The following is a 20,086-nucleotide window of genomic DNA, read 5'->3' on the forward strand; positions in this document are numbered from 1 at the left end:
ACAGTTTCATCCCAAGAACTATAAACACACTCAATCAACTGCTCCTTGTAGAACTGTTTGTACTTATAAGTACAATTACCCCACTGTAAACTTGCACTACAGTTATAATATTGCACAACCTGCGCTACTTTATAAAGCTTTATTATTTACATAAGATGACGATATCATTTTTAAGATGAAATGCAGCAAAATATGTTGATTATATTATTTAGATAAAACTTTAACTTCATTTAAATAATCTGTATTGTTAATAATTAAACATGTGAGGACACGGTTCCGCTGCGCTAGCTAGTTCACGGATTGATCCTACCTTGTGCTCTATTCTTTCTGGGGCTGACGCGACACTGGAAGGATAGATGGATAGAATAATTAAACTTGTACTACAAAGATATTTCAATGTTCCTTAAAAGTTTTCAAGAATCGTCGTTGTAAGCTTACAGATGGTTTAACGTCTATTACAGAGCTGATTGTGTGGCGATTGGGTATCTGGAGAAAGAAAAGTAAGGACAGGAATTAGAGATTAGTACGTTTGAAAGAGACAATACTGCTACAATAATTTCATCGAAGGTCGTGCACAATCACGCACCGTATTCCCCTGTTTAGTAATGTGCTTTAACTCCTATCATCATGAAAAAGATATCACGTATACATCTCAGTATTTTCATTTTATTCAGAGAGCTGTAATATCACAAATGTAATGGATTCCGTGTCCTGTCGGAGAAAGAGAAAGCGGAAGCACGCAGTGATTCACACACATAGAGCAAAAGATCAAATACAAAACAAAGCATTTAACATGCTACTTTAATTATGATGTGATTTAAGAAACTGGTTAATTAAACGATTTTAAGATGAAGTTTATGATGTTCTACTTCAATGACAAAATAAACTACGTATTTAAAGTGGAAATTTCGAGATTGAAGTTGACATTTCATGCTTTTTTCCTACTGTGTGCCTTTTTTTTCTCTCTAATAAGCTTTCATATGACACTCAGACGGTGGGCTACAACTCAACTTTTTCATTTTGGGAACTGTGTGACTATTTCAGGCGATCAGCTTCCTTTTGTTGTTTATACCACTGTTTAAACCAACAAATTGTATGTTTTTCCTTTGTCTCCACTTGGTATTCGCTGAAATTCTTATATTTTCCCCCGTGCTTTTCCCATTGTCCTTTCACAGAATGCTGAGCTTAAGGGCTATTTATATTGATTTGCATATTCAAAGAGGCATAATTCTGGGAGGAGTTTGGGCAGGACAGCACGCGCTTGCACGAGCGTTACTTTTCACGCTGACCGGGATTTATGGAGCGGAAGAACATGGAAGTTAGAGTACGCACAGATTCCTGCATCTAGATTTTTCTGTGCGTATGCACATTTCGGCTTTTGTGCTTACGTCATGTTATAGTGTGAGTTCTACGCACGGCGTTATGCATGAGGCCCCAGGTCCTTTGCCAGGGCTGAATGGCCACCCAAGCAGAAAAGAATGAACAATTTGACTGAACATATTTATAAAACACAAGAAAATTATCATAGGCGTCATGCTTATTTTCGAATTCACGGTAGCTGATGATGACATTTAACTCATTAAGCACAGTTTAATGACATTGGGGTGTTTTTTTCAAAGGAGTACTGCAGAAGATTAGTTGCACATGTAAATGCAGAATATTACGAAACCGGGTTTTCACCTTAACCGTGTTATTCTTAACCTGATTATACAGTACATATGTATGTGGACACACTGAATGACATCAGACACCACAACCTCCGAGGCTTCAACACTTCACATCCTTAAAACAGAACTATTAAAATGTTGTCGAGCATGAAAAGCAAGATGTTAAAATAAGACACAAAAGATTCATTACTCTCTGAAAACAGCATTTTTGAAAGTAATTGTGCATCCAAAATAAAAACAATAATTGCATAGCAATTGATTCGGAAGGACTCATAAAAAATGAATGAAGAATGCGTGAATTTTCTTCTTCCTGCATCCTCAAACTTTGAAATGCTTTGTTTTCGCAATTCTGCCAGCGACAAAGACGCCTCCAAACCAATAAGACGTAGGACGACACCAACCTGTACTTGCCCTATCTGCAAAGCCACCTCTAACCTCTTCACTCTCTTGTTCTTGCACTCCATTGCTCACCACCTCCATTCCATTGGTGCTTAGTTCTCTAGCTCAAGATTGGGGACTGCACTCCTGATATCCAGGACCATTCCTTATGAAGGGGGGCACAACTAGGGTGGCCACCCTGGTCCTCGCATGGCAATCCACCATATTTCTCTTTTCCAAACATCATTAAAATTCTACTTCAAAATTTCCATCATTAACAAGATTCCACAGGATGCACTGTTGCTTCCAATGACCACAGGTAAAAGAAAATTTCAAGCCTCCATCACGAGAACTCCTCAGGTACATTTGCTGTTAACAGGTCTCATTGGCATTAAGCTGAATCTGTTTAAAGCAGGCGTGCTTGTTGTGCCTCTCACGGTGTTTGACAAGCAGTGTGTGATTATTTAAAAACATGGATGAAGTGGGCTCATTTTTCTAGAAATCCAAATGACGTTCTTAGGAGGGATGCTATTAAACAGTGTTTTGCAGCTTTGTGGTTCATTGGTGTGTTTTCTCCTTTTTTGTCAACCAGCCATGTTTTGAAAAGAGGCTGCAGTTATCAACGTGTTTGCAGCTGCTTCTTCATACAGGTCTGTGGTAACATGAAGATCCAGTATTTAAAAATGTATACAATTGTGAATTTCCCCTTGGGATTAATAAAGTATCTATCTATCTATCTATCTATCTATCTATCTATCTATCTATCTATCTATCTATCTATCAATCATGCACCAACTAACAGCTCCATTTGGGACCAGCCATTTGACCTTATGCCAAATTGGCTGTATGTTGGCAACAAAGTGCACAGGTTATTGCAACTCTGAGGGCCTGGTTGGGTCACTGATATGAATACTTTTCACTATCCAATATTCAAGGCTCAGCGGTCTGTTTTTCAGGGCGCTGTGCAGCACTTTTTAACTACCACTTAGCGCAGCATCCACTGTGGAAGCGATTGTCATTCATGTCCTAGTGCTTCACAGTGATTAATCAGTACTCCCCAGGGAAAGTTTGGCAAGTTTAGTGGGACTGAAGAAATTGGTCATTAAAGGGAAGTACCAGCTCATCTATTATTCTCACTCACTCATTAGTTAAAAAAAATGAAAAAATAAAGTTAGAGGAAACAATGAATGAAAATGTGAATGGTGTCCACTTGGTTGGCTGTAAATCAGCTCACGCCTGTACATTGATATACTGTATGTCAGAAACTGAAAAGGTAAAATTCTTCATTTTAATTTAATTTGACTTTGCCAGGCACATTGCAAGGACTGTTGGACTAGATTATATACAGTGAATTCAGAAAGTATTCAAACCCTTTCACTTTTCACACACTTTATTGTGTGCAGAATTTGTTTTAAATGGATAAATATGCCATTTTTGCCCATATAATTTACACACAATAGCTGATAATGACAAAGTGAAAACAAGTTTTCAGAAAGGTTTTCAAATGTATTAAAAAATCAAAAAGTGAAATCTCTTCTATATATAGGTTTTCAGACCCTTTGCTGTGGCACTACAAATTGTGGTCAGGTACATCATGTTTGTATAATATTGTGACATCACTGACAAGTTACATCAACCTGGTGATGATTTGCCAACAGAATGGGCAAATCCTGTTCCATCATGCAAGATGCCAGCTGCAAGGGAGCCTATAAAAATGGTAAGCCTGCTAAAACTGCATCAGAATTCCAAGTAGTGCAGGAAGAGTGAGCAGCTCTTCTAAAGATAGCGAACTACCTAAAAGAGCAATGTGAAAGAGCTCAAGAATCCACTCACACTTGCAGCCAGCAAGCACCACAGAAGCATTGCAATGCATTGGTTTTAGAAGTGCAATTAGAAGACATACACTCTGTCTTTGACAAAGCACAGAATGCCATGGAGACCAGAAATGGATTTGCAGGACTCTTCTGAGGAGTTGCTGGAGAGTTTTGAGACTGAGATTGGGGAACTGGACTGCTGTTTGTAGCATCAGTACTGCAAGAAAGACAGATGAGAGACTGCTTCCTTTGCAGCTTTACCACCACTTTACCATCTGCTAAATACTTTTGTCCTAGGTGCACATTCACCAGCACAACCTCGGGCTTTTTGGACCTGGAGAAAAGTTTAGCAGATCAGGTTGCCACTGGCTGTAGGTGAGCAGTGTCAAGCAGAGCCAATGGTAAAACTGTACAGGCAAAGAACATGGAAGATCATAGGGGTGTTACAAACCATCTGTGAGAGAGCCTCAAAGTTGAGATCTGGACCTGTAATGCTGTTTGCAGCATCAGTTCAGTGAAGAAAGATAGCCAAGAGATACATCTGCAGCTTCACAAAAGAACTTCACTTACACACTTCTAAAGGACAGATCATTGGGGAAAAGTGAAGCATTAAATACCGCATCTTGGCACAACATCTCTGCTATGCCATCTGACAATGAAGGAATGAAAGCCCCTGCTGATGTGTCTTTGTCACCAGCAATACAACCACAGTGGAAATAAAGACCACAGTTTGTGCACCATTTGCAAAGAGATGGAAGTGGTCACTGGGGTCAGTGACTTCGAAGGGAGGACTCTATAACAGCGCTAACAAGTTGCATCTGCCAGGGGATGAGTCGCCAACATAAAGAGCTGGCATTCTATCATATAAATGAGCAGCTTCAGTTGCCAGCTGCAGGAGACCCTATAAAAATGGCAAGTCTGCCAAAGATACATAAGAATTTTCACTGGTGCAGCAACAATGAGCCATCTATTTAAGGATACAAAACTACTTAAAGGAGCAATGCGAAGAGCGAGAAATCATTGGCACTGTTGTGGAGATAAAATTTCCCTCTATGTTCAAAGAAGTAGTTCTCGGTGGCCACATGAAAATGCAGAATGATTCTTTATTTGCAGCTAGATATGCACACATGTCTTAGACCATGGAGTGAGTAATCAAGAAAACAATTCATTCCCTTTTATACTTTCCTATTACCGTTACCTTATCTAATACATCATGTCATGTGACTCTTAACATGCGGAATTCTATCATTGTAGCCAATTGACTGCAGCCACCAGTAACTTCATATACTGTACATGTTGATTCTTCCTTTATTCTAAACATCGCTTCATTAATAGTATCCTATGGGTTTTCCCATTTATCTTAGTGCTTTACAATAGGGAAGTGTGGGCCTTCTCACTAGTTTGCTCTCACTTTTTAAGGGGGTGTTCATTACACATCTACTTTAACATTAGCAACTGTCTTGGTGGCTCCTCAAGATGAGGCAAAAGCCACACGTGTCCAAGCTTTAAGCCGTGTTTAGTTAATTGTTTAGTTACCTTCAGTCCTTTTCCTTATGCTTTAATTAATCCATTGTTACAACTTTATTTAAGTATATGCTTATATTAAATTGTAAAAATTATCATATATTGATTAAAAATATTTGATTAAAACTCTATAGCAGCATTGTGTCAATATAATATAATATATAAATGTCTACGCGTGGAAGTGCAAGGCAGCCCGGAAGTGTGAGGCTACAGCATGAAGCTGAAAGAAAGTGACTCCGTCTCCAAAGTGAAACTGCTGACAAAAGACGAACAAGAGAGAAACTCGCTTAGCCGCTGACAGATCCGAAAATGAAACCTCCGACTCTACATTTTAATTATTTTCTGATGATTTCAATATTTTCTAGGAGCCAGGGATTTATAATATAATATAATATAATATAATATAATATAATATACTGCGGTAGGTTAGCACCCTGCCCGGGATTGGTTCCTGCCTTGCGCCCTGTGTTGGCTGGGATTGGCTCCAGCAGACTCCCATGACCCTGTGTTCAGATTCAACGGGTTGGAAAATGGATGAATGCATAATATAATATAATATAAAATAAAATATAATAAAATAAAATAATATAATATAATACAATATAAGGGCGGCATGGTGGCGCAGTATTAGCACTGCTGCCTTGGAGTTGGGAGACCCGGGTTCACTTCCCAAGCCCTCCCTGTATGGAGTTTGCATGTTCTCCCCGTGTCTGTGTGGGTTTACTTCAGGTACTCTGGTTTCCTCCCACAGTCCAAAGACATGCAGGTTAGGTGCATTGACGATTCTAACTTGTCCCGTGTGTGTGTGTGTGTGTGTGCCCTGTGGTGGGCTGGTACCCTGCCTGGTGTTTGTTTCCTGCCTTGTGCCCTGTGTTGGCTGGGATTGGCTCCAGCAGACCCCTGTGACCCTATAGTTAGGATATAGCTGGATGGATGGATAATATGATATCTTTTGTTAATCCTGTAACCTTCTGGGGATCCTGGGTATTTATTATTTCAAAAAGAAGGTACCGCTGAAACCAAAAACTGAAAGGATTTTCATAAAGATTATAACAAGAAAGTTTCAAAGCAGTAATACTAATGTTAAAGAAATACCTTATTATTCCTAAGGATTAGTAAAAGCAGAAAATAAAAGATTTTATTTCTTCTCTCCTTATTATAAAAGCAATTTTCTAAACTTTCAGCAAACAGAGTTTAATGGAGTTAAGCATCACGTTGTACCTGTGAGACTCATAAAGGCTTACCATTAATGGGAGAAAGAGAGGCTAACAGGCAGTGCATAAAAACAGTTTTCTTCCTTTGTGCCTGTTTGTTGCCATCGCTGATAAATGTAAATCTTTTTTTTTCACTCTATACATGGGTCGATCAAAGTGGGTGTAGATGAGGTTCTGGTTCATCATCTTGGAAGTCTAAAGCTCAGACAATGACAGCAAAAAATCAGTACAGAAGAATAAATAAACAGTAGAAAAAGTAGAGAAGTGTCATTTTTAAAATGCTGCAGGAAAGAAGAGTCTTAACGAGTCACAGTGAGTCAGTCAGATACCTGAAGAAGTTGCAGCAGAACGGGCACATTTAGCCACTAACAAAATGTGGTTTCACCAACCCCTAAGAAACGTACCCTACACAATGTCCATACGCACTGTGATAGAAAGCCGACAGTTCAATCCAGCCGGGACATCCCTGAAAGAGAAGAATGGAGGAAGGCATCCTTTTTAGGACACTGCCTCTCCTTGGGCGCTAGGTGGCAGCTCCCCTGGAAGACCCAGCAAGCTGAGCTGGAGTTGGGAGGTTGGGTGACGAAGCTGCTGGGAGTGGAGGATTATTAATTATTGTGATTATTGATTATTGTATTATTATTAGAGAATTGTGGCGGGTGTGGTGCTTTGTGCACTATATTTAAAGAAAATATTAAAGAATTCTTCTTGGTACTTTTACAAGTGTGTCCTGGACGTCTGTCTGTGGGGTTTCACGGGGCAGCAGCAACCCCTAGCGGCCACAGCACTTACCAATCAACCTATCACATAACACCTTGTTTTTGTTTTTCAGTGCAACTTACAAGATCAGAATACATCTGATCTGCTTTTTTACAGGTGAAGCACAGACAGGTTAAATGGTATTCTCAGGGTCACTGAACCGATAGACTTGGGGTTTATATTCCACTAGCTGTACCCCATGGCTCCACCTACATAGTAGTGAAACTGGACAAACTTTAAAAATCAATAAACACAAAGGTATCGCTAGCTAAGTGGAGGCAAAGTACACTCCAAAACGCATAGGTAGCCCGACTCCCTACTCCTGACATCATGCTTCCCTCCTCCCCTCAGCCCGCAGCCTCTGTCTCAGATTAGCATGAATATATCGCTCCTGTAAGTGAATTATGATTCTTAGCGCAATAAGAAAAGTCGCAAAATCAACCAGAATGTTCAAGCAACTTCTAGAAAAAGAAAACAATCTAAATCCATTAAGTAGTTCTCTCATTCGCTAGATAAGTGGTTGTAAGATACACCACGAGGCTGGCACGTGATTGAGGAGGGCCTAACCCCGCAACCCAAGCCTGCAGCCTCTGTCTTGGATTCGTGCAAATAAATTGCTCCTGCAAGCAAACTATGATACTTAGCGTGGTGAGAGAGGTCGCAAACTCAAACGGAATCCGTTAAGTAGTTCTCTCATGAAAAGTGGACAGACAGACAGATTTTGGATTTTATATATAGAGAGATTATATTCACCATTGTGCCATACCGCACTTACTTGTATCAGAGACAAGATGGGAATTTGCAAAGTCTGACAAAGATGGGCCAAACATTCAAATGCAGTCTGCCTTAGTTGTTGGGCTACAACACTAACCAGTTCTACCATGCAACTTGTGTAAAATTGGATTATCTTAGTGTGTTTGTCGCTACGTACATTCTGTTTAAATTGAATGAGTATCGGCACTTACATGTAATCAGAAAAGGAATAAATAAAGGTGAGAGTTAAAGAAAGAACTTGAAAATTCCATCATTAATGCAAATAAACTGGGAAATGCATCCAAATATTTAATTAAGTTAATTATGGTTAATAAACAAGTACTATAGTGGTATAAAATAAAATGGTAAGCAAATGGCTTGCCACATTTAGCTGTTGAACTCATTTGGCCAAATTTAAATGATTTATCGCATTTAGTTAATTTGCCAGTGGAGTCATTGCTCTTTATAATCCACACTCCATGAAATGCTTTGTATTTGTCCCCCCTATAGTTTAAATAGAGCAAATGCAGCAGCTGATCTTCTTACATTAATAAATCTACTAAGGAAACATTTACTGTTTCACTTTCTCTCAAGTTTGCTGATTTTTTTTCTTTTCAATATTATTTATTTTTTTCTTGAGAGTGAAAATTTTCAAAAGGAATAATTTGGTTTGCCTCGCATTTGAGCCATTTTTCTTCTGTGATCATGTTCAGGTGTAATTATATAATTTCCTGGCCAAGGCATTTGGATACAATCCAGAGCTAACATGTTCCCCAAAGTCGGCCCCATTTTAAAGTTCATGTCTTTAAACAAATAATACCGAAACGGAAATAAAGCATATCAATTACTCTGCTACATATTTCATGTCAAAGCCTATATTTGTATCAGTTACAACAAAGCTGTTTCGACCCCCGGGCGTTTTACTTGGGATTTTGTAGCAGAGCTCTGTTCAGTGTAGCCGGGTTAATTTCTAGTTGTTCAATGTACATTGAGCCTTACAAATAACTATTAATAAACATCAGTCTCTTATTTTATAGATTACCTTTCCTTAGGCCCTGCGGTGGGCTGGCACCCTGCCCAGGGGTTTTTTTCCTGCCTTGTTGGCTGGGATTGGCTCCAGCACACCCCCATGACCCTGTAGTTAGGATATAGCGGGTTGGATAATGTCTGACTGACTGACCTTTCCTTAGTGAGCAACATCTCAAAGTATTTTGCACACTCATAATCAAACAGTCACTACCATATTTATTTCTTTACCATTTGAGGAAAGGCAGGTTAACTGACTTATACAGAATTACACACTGAATGTCTGATGCGGATTCAACCAGAGATTTAGCCAACAGGCAAACCTTTCTGTCCACTTTCTGTGAACTGAAGGACACAATGACTGTAGGCTACTTCTGCACATTTAAAGGTGCTGTAGACCACTGATTACCCTCCTTTGTCCAAATTTCTAATGACTCTCTGGTTTGGTTTATTAGGGCATTTACTTACATTTAGGAATGGACACATCAGTCAGTAACATCTATCCCACCTTGACTTTGGAGTTCTACAAAAGTTGAAAGCAGAATTTAACTTTCTAAAAAAAAGTGCCATCGTGTATAGGAAAACATGCAAGCTGTCCCAGGAATTTACCGGCAGATTGCCAGAACCGGGAGATGATGAAAGAGGCTACTGTGTGGAAAAGTCAAGCAGGTAATTCCCCAGATTGAGACATTCCCGGGAATTTAACAGGTCAGTTTATGTGTGTACGAAACCATAGAACTGCACACATAACTCTGTAACAGCATCAAGTAAGATGCCCTGAGGTGAGCAAGTAAGAACAATAACATATAAAACTGTACAACGGACTGGTTAACAGAAGATTCTCTCTTACTGAGCCCAAAAGAAAAAATGCAGGGTCCATTTCACAGGCCATTCCACATTAATAAATTTGAAGAACTTGGCAAATGTAAGGGGAGTTTCATGCTCAGGTAGCAGTGACACAAATGGCACTCATTACTCATTTCGATGAAACTTACCATTGAACAACTTTTAGAAGAAGTAGCAAATTAAGCAAAATAAATCTTCAGATCCTTGCTACATCCTAGCCATAATATAGTTTAGAAGTCAGTGACAATTTCTAACCCGCTTACTCCTGAACGAAGTTGTGGGGGGTGTGGTGCTGGTGCCTATCCCAGCTAGCACAGGGTGCAAGGCAGAAACAAGTAATAAAATTCAATTTATTTGAACCCTTGATTGTGCATGTGCACTTGTGTCTGGCGTATGGGGGTCTGCGGTGCCCCCTTTTGGTCACAATATATACACCGTGTATATTCAAAATCCTGGCAGGCAGTAATTAAACTGATTGAAATCAATTTTTTTATGAAAGCGAGTAATCTCTTCAGACTGAGTCCAAACATTTGACTGCAAGGGATGGTAAATGATTAGTTCTTATAGCTGCTAGGGAGGAAGAGGCAGGGCCAAGGGCTGGAACCAAAAGTGAGGTCAACGGAAGGGAAGTTCTGGAAGTAGGGGAGGATCTGGATGAGAGAGAGAAAAAGGCATCAGTGCACCCAGTCAACCCCTGCTCTGACTTATCATGTTCAGCCAAGCCCACTAACTGCCTTCCATGCGCTCATGTATCGACAATGCAAAAAGAATTGGAGAATAACCCTGTATAATGTCCGGCGAACGTTGTGAAAAATAAAGCAAAAAACGATAAAAAAAAACAGAGCATTTGATAATATACAGATGAAATATGGTGGTATTTATACATAAAATGGTGGTCGAAGTGATGTGGCAGGAAATGACATCACATGCTGTGGGACGGAAGTGACATCATTGATTAGGAACCGGAAGTGCCGTCATCAGAGGGGGCAGAAGTGACATCATGTTTGGAAGCCAGATGTGGTGTCATTATTGAAAGGGCGGAAGTGACATCATTATCAGGAGCCAGAAACTGAAGTGATGTTGAGTGGCCATTTTGTGAATCCAGAAGTGTTGCAGGTAAGTAAATGAGATCATTATTTTTCTTCTTTGGATCTGATGAGAGAGAGGTATTAGTACCACAAATGAACTCTTCATCTCACGATGTTTCACTCACCTCATGGCTTATTGACTGCCTCCTAAGCGTATGTGTGTGACAATATATATATAAACTGCTCAAAAAAATTAAAGGAACACTTTGAAAACACGTCAGATCTCAATGGGAAAAACAAATCCTCCTGGATATCTATACTGATATAGACTGGGTAATGTGTTAAGAACGAAAGGATGCCACATCGTTTGATGGAAATGAAAATGATCAATCTACAGAGCCCTGAATTCAAAGACGCCCCAAAAATCTGAGTGAAAAAAATTATGTGGCAGGCTAGTCCATTTTGCCAAAATTAAATTGCAGCAACTCAAAATTGTACGCAGCACTTTGTATGGCCCCTGTGTTCTTGTATACATGCCTGACAACATCAGTGCATGCTTCTAATGAGATGACAGATGGTGTTGTGGGGGATCTCCTCCCAGATCTGGACCAGGGCATCACTGAGCTCCTGGACAGTCTGAGATGCAACCTGGTGGCATTGGATGGACCAAAACATAATGTCCCAGAGGTGTTCTATTGGATTTAGGTCAGGAAAGTGTGGTGGCCAGTCAATGGTATCAATTCCTTCATCCTCCTAGAACTGCCTGCATACTCTCACCACATGAGGCCAGGAATTGTCGTGCACCAGGAGCCACTGTACCAGCATAGGGTCTGACAATGGGTCCAAGGATTTCATCCTGATACCTAATGGCAGCCAAGGTGCCTTTGTCAAGCCTGTAGCGGTCTGTGTGACCCTCCATGGATATGCCTCCCCAGACAATCATTAACCCACCACCAAACTGCTCATGCTGAATGATGTTACAGGCAGCATAATGTTCTCCATGGCTTCTCCAGACCCTTTCACTTCTGTCACGTGCTCAGGGTGAACCTGCTCTCATCTGTAAAAAGCACAGGGCACCAGTGGTGGACCTGCCAATTCTGGTATTCTATGGAGAATGCCAATCGAGCTGCATGCTGCTGGGCAGTGAGCTCAGGGCCCATTAGAGGACATGGGGCCCTTGGGTCACCCTCATGAAGTCTTTCTGGTTGTTTGGTCAGAGACATTCACACCAGTGGCCTGCTGGAGGTCATTTTGTAGGGCTCTGGCAGTGCTCATCCTGTTCCTTCTTGCCCAAAGCAGCAAATGGACCTTCTATGGCCCTCTCCAGCTCTCCTAGAGTAACTGCTTGTCTCCTAGAATCTCCTCCATGCCCTTGAGACTGTGCAGGGAGACACAGCAAACCTTCTGGCAATGACACGTATTGATGTGCCATCCTGGAGAAGTTGGACTACCTGTGCAACCTCTGTAGGGTCCAGGTATCTCCTCATGCTACCAGTACACTACACTGACTGTAGCCAAATGCAAAACTAGTGAAGAAACAGTCAGAAAAGATGAGGAGGGAAAAATGTCAGTGGCCTCCACCTGTTAAACCATTCCTGTTTTGGGGGTCATCTCATTGTTGCCCCTCTAGTGCATCTGCTGTTAATTTCATTAACACCACAGCAGCTGAAACTGATTAACAACCCCCTCTGCTACTTAACTGACCAGATTAATATCCCATAAGTTTCATTGACTTTATGCTATACTCTGATTAAAAAGTGTTCCTTTAATTCTTTTGAGCACTATATATAAACAGTGGAATCAGAGAATATTGAGACTCCTTCACTTGTTTCACACTTTGCTGTGTTGTAGATTTAATTTTAATTGGATAAATTTGCTATTTTTGTCTTTCAATCTACACCTAATAACCTATGGCTCAGTGAAAACATGTTTACAGGTAGGTTTACATATTTAATAAAAAATAAAAAACTGAAGTCTCTCATTCATATAAGTATTCAGGCTCCTAACATTGTACTTTACAGACGTTTCTTTGGAAACAATTACACCTTTGAGTCTTCTTGGATAAGTCAGTGAGAAACCACAATATTTTTACTAAAGCAATACCAAATGTACAAGGGAAAGGTGAAGAAGGGATCATGAATGGGACGCAAAGAAACATGATTTAAATAAGCTGAGCTTATTACACAAAGTGTATCTGTGTGACTTGCCAAACACGGAATGGACCAAACACAACAACAACCTAACTCTGCTTAAATAAACTGACATTTTTGGCTCACTACACACATTATGCTCAAGTCTGAAAGTTATAAATCATTGGAAATAAACAATTTATTAATGACTGGGTGTAAGGTCTTCAAATTTACAAGTCAGCAAACAGTGAGAGAACAATCATTCTAACCAAGGTAAGTTTTCCAGGCAGTTCTTACTTCTTCACCTACCCCCTTACTCCAGTTTAAGCTATTTTTTGTTTTTTTCTGTTTGTCAACATGAAGGAAAAATATACATTGATTAAAGTACTTGTAAACTGAGACTCATTTGTTATTTACAAAAAACTATGTTTTGTCATGCTTTTTATTTATTTATTAACAAGCAGAATACCCGCGCTTCGCAGCGGAGAAGTAGTGTGTTAAAGAAGGTACGAAAAAGAAAAGGAAAAATTTGAAAAACAACGTAACTTGATTGTTAATGTAATTGTTTTGTCATTGATATGAGTGTTGTTCTCATATCTATCTATCTATATATATATATATCTCTATCTATCTATCTATCTATCTATCTATCTATCTATCTATCTATCTATCTATCTATATATATATATCTCATATCTATCTATATATATATATATATATATATATATATATATATATATATATATATAGCAGCTTGGCAGCTGAGAAGTAGTGTGTTAAAGAAGGAAAGAGAAAGAAAAGGAAACATTTTGAAAATAACGTAACATGATTGTCAATGTAATTGTTTTGTCACTGTTATGAGTGTCGTTGTGATATATATATATATAGCAAAATACCAGCCTTGCGATGTCATGTGTTAAAGAAGTTATGAAAAGAAAAGGAAACATTTTAAAAATAATGTAACATGATTGTCAAAGTAATTGTTTTGTGTATTTGGTGGCAGCGTCACAAAGTTTTTTTCGTCTAGCTGCATCAGAAAATGTACCACAACGTCTGACACGCCTCCTTTTTAGTGTTTTCTCACAGCTTGGATTGCTGCGGTCATATATATACACACACACACACACACACACACACATACATATATATATATACACATACATATCTTCATATCTACATATCTATATACATATCTACATATACACATATATATATATATACATACCTATCTACATCATATATACACATACATACATACATACACACACACAAATTATATATATGTGTATGTATGTATGTATATGTGTGTGTGTGTGTGTGTGTGTGTGTGTGTATGTATATGTATATATATATATATATATAATGTAGATGGGGTGTGTGTGTGTTTATATATATATATACATATACACACATACATACATATATATACACATACATATACTTGTGTGTATGTTTGTATGTGTCTATATGTGTGTGTATAGCTTTGGTCACTGAGTGCAAGGGAAAAATAATAAAATATAGTCTATAAGTTATTAAACAGTAAAACATTAACGTTTTAAGAAGTACAGGTACATTGAGCACTACTGGAGTGGTTTCAGGTAAACTACATTTTAAAGACTGTGTAACACAACAGGTAAGTAACTAACAGCAGCTAAAATGTATATGGATCATCTCTCGGTAGTAGATCCCTTTTGAAAGGCGCTACACGACGGCTGTGGTATAGAAATTACATTTTCTATGTGAACGTTCAAATTTGTGCCTCTGGTAATGTGCCTTACCGGCATTTAAAGAAAATTAGTTTTGTGTCCTCTGCAGTGTTAAGAGAGAAAGGCTTTGGTTTGGGATAAAAGGAAAAAAAGGTGTAAAGAAAGGAAAGTTGCCTTTTTCTTTTATATAGTATAGAGAGATGTGTTCGCTGGCGTTATGATCGCCTTTTGGGGACAGTCGCGGTGGGTCTTGTGTAGACTGGTGAGACGTCCCTGCCATTAATCAGCTGTGATGGCACTGTCAGTCCTCCACTCGTGTGCGTGTTTTCATAATCCGAGGTGAGGACCTCATAATCGTATCGTGCAAAAGAAAGTGTGAATCGCCTTAATATTATTTTGCCGTGGTGTAGAAAAGGGGTCCCGTGTTTGCACTTGTCTGGGCTATAGCGCAGGGGGAGGATGAAAAAAATTAAAAGTGCTCACTTTGACTTAAGGCAGAAGCGCAGTCAGCGTCTCAAAGGCGGCACAGCTATGCAGCGCTGGCTGCTCGACTTTTGCTGGGCAGAAGACCACAGCTTTTGCAGACACGTTCATGATATCAAAAGTCTCAGCGCTCTTTGGAGGTCATTCATATATTATATATATAGCAAAATCCCGCGCGCAGCGGAGAAGTAGTGTGTTAAAGAAGTAATGAAAAAGAAAAGGAAACATTTTAATAATAACGTAACATGATTGACATTGTCATGAGTGTTGCTGTCATATATATGCCTGCCTAAATAAGTCACCCTCGCTTTGCTCTTACTTTATTTACCGTTCATTTAATCATGGCTAATGGCGGAAAAATTATAAAATGGAAGGAGGATGGCTTTACCAAAACAATTATTGATGGCGAATCGATTATTCATAAAGCTTGAATTGGTGATGTTTTTCTGTGTTAACCTCATATTTTTTCATACTTCTTCTCAAACTAAGGTGGTGCGAGGGTAAAATGAATCGGGATGCGCTGATCAATGTAATCGTGTACCAGGAAATCATGCATTGACAAAAGCTCCCCTTTGCTTGTAATGCAAAGTGTGATTAAATGCATTATTTTTAACGTTATGGAGCACATGCATCGAAGCTTCTCAGCTGTGCTTGTGCTAAGAAAAGGAAAGATTTTAAAAATAACGTAACACGATTGTCAATGTGACCTTTTGTAAGTAGTGCCTGGAGGATTCAGTGTGGAGAAACTCGAGAGAGTTTCGTGTGTATTAACTTGTGGATTTTTCTGTGAGTATTTGGTGGCAGTCTGACGAAGTTGCTTGAAGACGGCGTTAGCTGAGCTCAGCTCAGACCGAAATTAGATGAATGGGAGGGAGATGATGGCGTGACTCCCCACCCGCCTTTAACTGTCAATCCCCACAAACACAGTCTCTCGGAATTTGCATAAGCACACCCCTTCACCTACAATTTTAACTTAGTTACAAAGTGATCAAAACTCTCGTTTATATCCTGCGTCCTCTCATTAAACTTGTATCCCGCATTACCTGTGGGCATGTGAAACGCCAGCGGTAGCCTGTCTATGAACTTAATTTAAAGTTTAGGTTTACACCTTGCTTTCTTTCCGAGGCAGCAACACTCATGAATATGGTAGTATATGTCACTCGCTCGCTTCTTATTGTTTTTCGCTGCCTTCTCAATTATATAATGCATGTTTTCTTAAGCGCTTTTTGGAGGTCTTCCTGGTTTTCTACGCACTGCGTTGACAATCAGTTCACGTGATTACGTGGGAGGCGTGATGATGTCACACGAAACTCCCCCCACGTCATTCCAGCTCAACTCCATTACAGTTAATGGAGAAAAATACCTTCCAGTTATGACCATTAGGCGTAGAATTTCGAAATGAAACCTGCCCAACTTTTGTAAGTAAGCTGTAAGGAATGAGCCTGCCAAATTTCAGCCTTCTACCTACACGGGAAGTTGGAGAATTAGTGATGAGTGAGTGAGTGAGTGAGTGAGTGAGTGAGTGAGTGAGTGAGTGAGTGAGGGCTTTGCCTTTTATTAGTATAGATTCGTTCATGTACAATATCTAGTACATTTTCACTTCATTTTTTAGGTGCGTTGCATAAAATGCAAGAAGTACCTTCTGTGATATCCATGTCTGTCTGTCTGTCTGTTTATTAAGACAGTTTAATTTTGTTCAGATATCTTGAATAAAGCATGCTGTACAAAGTTAAGTTATTACTGTACAGTAATTTCAAAAATCACTTATTGAAAAGCATTGGTGAATCTACAAACTCGTCTATCTTAAAACAAAGAAAGATTTTCTGAACTTCAGCAGCAAATTTGTTTACTCTTTCAATTTTGCCTTGAAAGTGGTTACCACAACTTGTATATTTTGTATATTTTCCTTTTATACTTGTTCGATAGTTCCGCAGATCCTCAACACATCTACTGGGAAAGGGTACATGTGCAAAGAGCTCATAGCACAGATTCCTTCCTGCTGCTTTACTTAACCATAAAAGAACAAGAAAAGATTACTTCTCTGGAAATTATTAGAATAGGAAGGCAATAGTATAAACATTCGTAAGACTGAACTGACTGAACTAATATTATCTACAGATTATTATTATAAAGAACTGAAGATACGAACCTTCAGCCAAATGGTGGGAGAATTAATTAATTTTACAGGAAACTAGCCACTCCACTAAGTGATTTAAACAGAGCATGGATTTAGAAAGGGAGCTGTAGTTAATCAGCGGCATAAGATCAGAACTGCAAAGCATGCCACAAGGACTGCGTTCTGGTATACAGTTTCTGTGGTGAACAAAAGAGTCTGATTGTGCTACAAACAGTAAGATCAGGACTGATTACACTTTATGTCATGCTGAAACATGGCTTAGTGCTAAAATGTATGACAAAGTATGACAGTCATATCGCTGTCTTACACCTTGAACTTGGATCTGTCTGTTACAATCACAGGCCCAAATCATGGAAACAACAAAAACAACAACAATGTATGTACATGTACATCCCTCAGCTAATAAACACTATACAGGGTGGTCCAGATCTAATTATGCAGATCCAGATTGTCTGGATGACTTTGACGATTCCAGTTTGGTGCAAAGACAGTTCTTCAAGTCGTCAGTTCGTACACTTCTTGATGGTCCGGGATTTTTCGGGTGATTTTCTATGTAATAAACTTAATAAGTTACAGTGTAATGAAAATTGCATAATTAGATCTGGACCACCCTATACAGTATGTAGCCCATACAAAAATATTCCCCAAATAACCTTTACACACAATACATCCAAAAAATACCATAAGCCAAAGATACAGAAAGGCCGGAATGAAACAGTGACTGGGGAAGAAAACAATGATGGAAAATGATTGTAGTAATGGAGCTATGCTGAAGTAAATAAAACTGAACAAAACAGAGCAATCTCACCAATCTGAGCCCCAGCAGATGTGAGTTCTTTTCCATGCTGAAATCATAGAAAATGTCCAACTGTGATGAGTTGGATTCTGGACCCTGGTAGCAGTTATTTAAAAACTATTTAAGCACATGTGATCAAGATGGCAGAAGTTATACAGTGACAAAAAGATGGAGAGAGCAACCAGAGATCTAAAGAAATGGGCCAAAAAGAAATAGACAAAAAAATAAATGAAAATAGGTGTTTGGCATTTGGTATTTCACATAGTGTTTTCTAAAATTTGGCACTGGTTTCAGCCTAGAATTATCATTTTGTTACATCCCTCCTGACTATCTGATGTTTGAGTGGTTAGATGTTAAGGAATGTGTATTATCATTACTTGTTAGACATTTTCTTCTTCTGTTAGCACAACTGTTAATAAACTGTTTCATTAGGTAATTATTTTTATGAATTAAAATTCAGCATAATGCAAGAAGTCATGATATTTAATGAGGAAAATGTAATTTATCTGCAGTGCTGTAATCATGGGTTTTGTTGACAGCAGAACTTAATTTGTACTATTTATTGTTGTTATTTTTTATTACTGTAACATAAATTTTTAATGTAACATCTCTTTGTGTCTTAGAAAGACTTATTGTTATTAGTAATGATCCTCAGTTGCTACCGCGCAACTACTTTAAGTTTCAGCCAAAACAATAAACAGGTCAGCATGGTGAACTTCCATGACTTCTAGATTCAAAATAAATTCTTTATTTGCAAGTTAGTCTGTGTTCTCTGAGACTTTGTAGGGTATTAGAACATTGTTTGAATGTTTGATGGCCATTGGTTAATATTTGGGAGGTGACATTTGGTTAATACTAAATATTTTAGCTTGTGACAAAGGTTGGTTGTTTATGACCTTTGTTTTTGTCTCAACTCTGGTCCAGTCTCCATTCTAATGTTCTGCCCTGTCAAAGGTCAAACATGGAACCAAAAGATAAAGAGACAAATGCCCAGAGCTAGGCTTTTATATCATAAATATTACGTTATAGCTTCTTTTTAGCCCACTGGCATGTCACTGATAAAAGGAGTGGACCTACCGCCCTGTAATGGCACCATATTTGTTATGGTAGATTCTTCATGTACATCTTCTCTTAGATCCACACACCACCTATGACCTTTTTCTCCTAAAGCTCTTTCATATTACATTCTTATTTTATATATACGTATCTTTTTGTGTGCAAGTATGGAATGTGGCAAGCCAATATGGTACTGGTATCTGTTTAATCATTTATTTAAAAAAATGAAATTAAAATTATTCTTGTTTACTTTGTAGGAAAAGAAAGACAATCAAAAGAAACTTAATAAAAGCTCAACTGCTGCAATCACTGGAATGAATTCGAAGACAAAGAAAAAAGCATTTGTTGTTGGTATGTAGGCTAAGGCCACATTTCAGATTTTCACTGTTTATTTTGAAACAAAATTATCCATATACAGCTTTTTACACTATCCAAAACCTGAATATTTGTTCATATTTAAGGTTAAAAAAACATTAACTTTCATCCATCCATTCCTTTATCCAACCCGCTATATCCTAACTACAGGGTCACGGGCGTCTGCTGAAGCCAATCCCAGCCAACACAGGGCGCAAGGCAGGAAACAAACCCTGGGCATGGTGCCAACTCTCCACAGGGCACACACACACCTACACACCTAGAACACAATAGGGACAATTTAGGATCGCCAATGCACCTAACTTGCATGTCTTTGGACTGTGGGAGGAAACCCACGCAGACACGGGGAAAACATGCAAACTCCACACAGAGAGGACCCGGGAAGCGAACCCGGG

The 20,086-nt window shown here is 38.9% G+C and overlaps 1 protein-coding gene across 3 annotated transcripts in view; it reads left to right on the forward strand.

Moving 5' to 3' along the window:
• Positions 1 to 20,086, forward strand: part of LOC120515667 (trichohyalin-like) — a 974,785-nt gene that overhangs the window by 823,520 nt on the left and 131,179 nt on the right. For all 3 annotated transcript variants that reach the window (XM_039736884.1, XM_039736886.1, XM_039736885.1), the window contains one exon: positions 19,574 to 19,667. In XM_039736884.1, the coding sequence (XP_039592818.1) occupies positions 19,574 to 19,667 (94 nt within the window). The remainder of the gene's footprint in view (positions 1 to 19,573; positions 19,668 to 20,086) is intronic.

The sequence above is a fragment of the Polypterus senegalus genome, chromosome 15, assembly GCF_016835505.1.
Source record: "Polypterus senegalus isolate Bchr_013 chromosome 15, ASM1683550v1, whole genome shotgun sequence".
NCBI lineage: Eukaryota > Metazoa > Chordata > Cladistia > Polypteriformes > Polypteridae > Polypterus > Polypterus senegalus.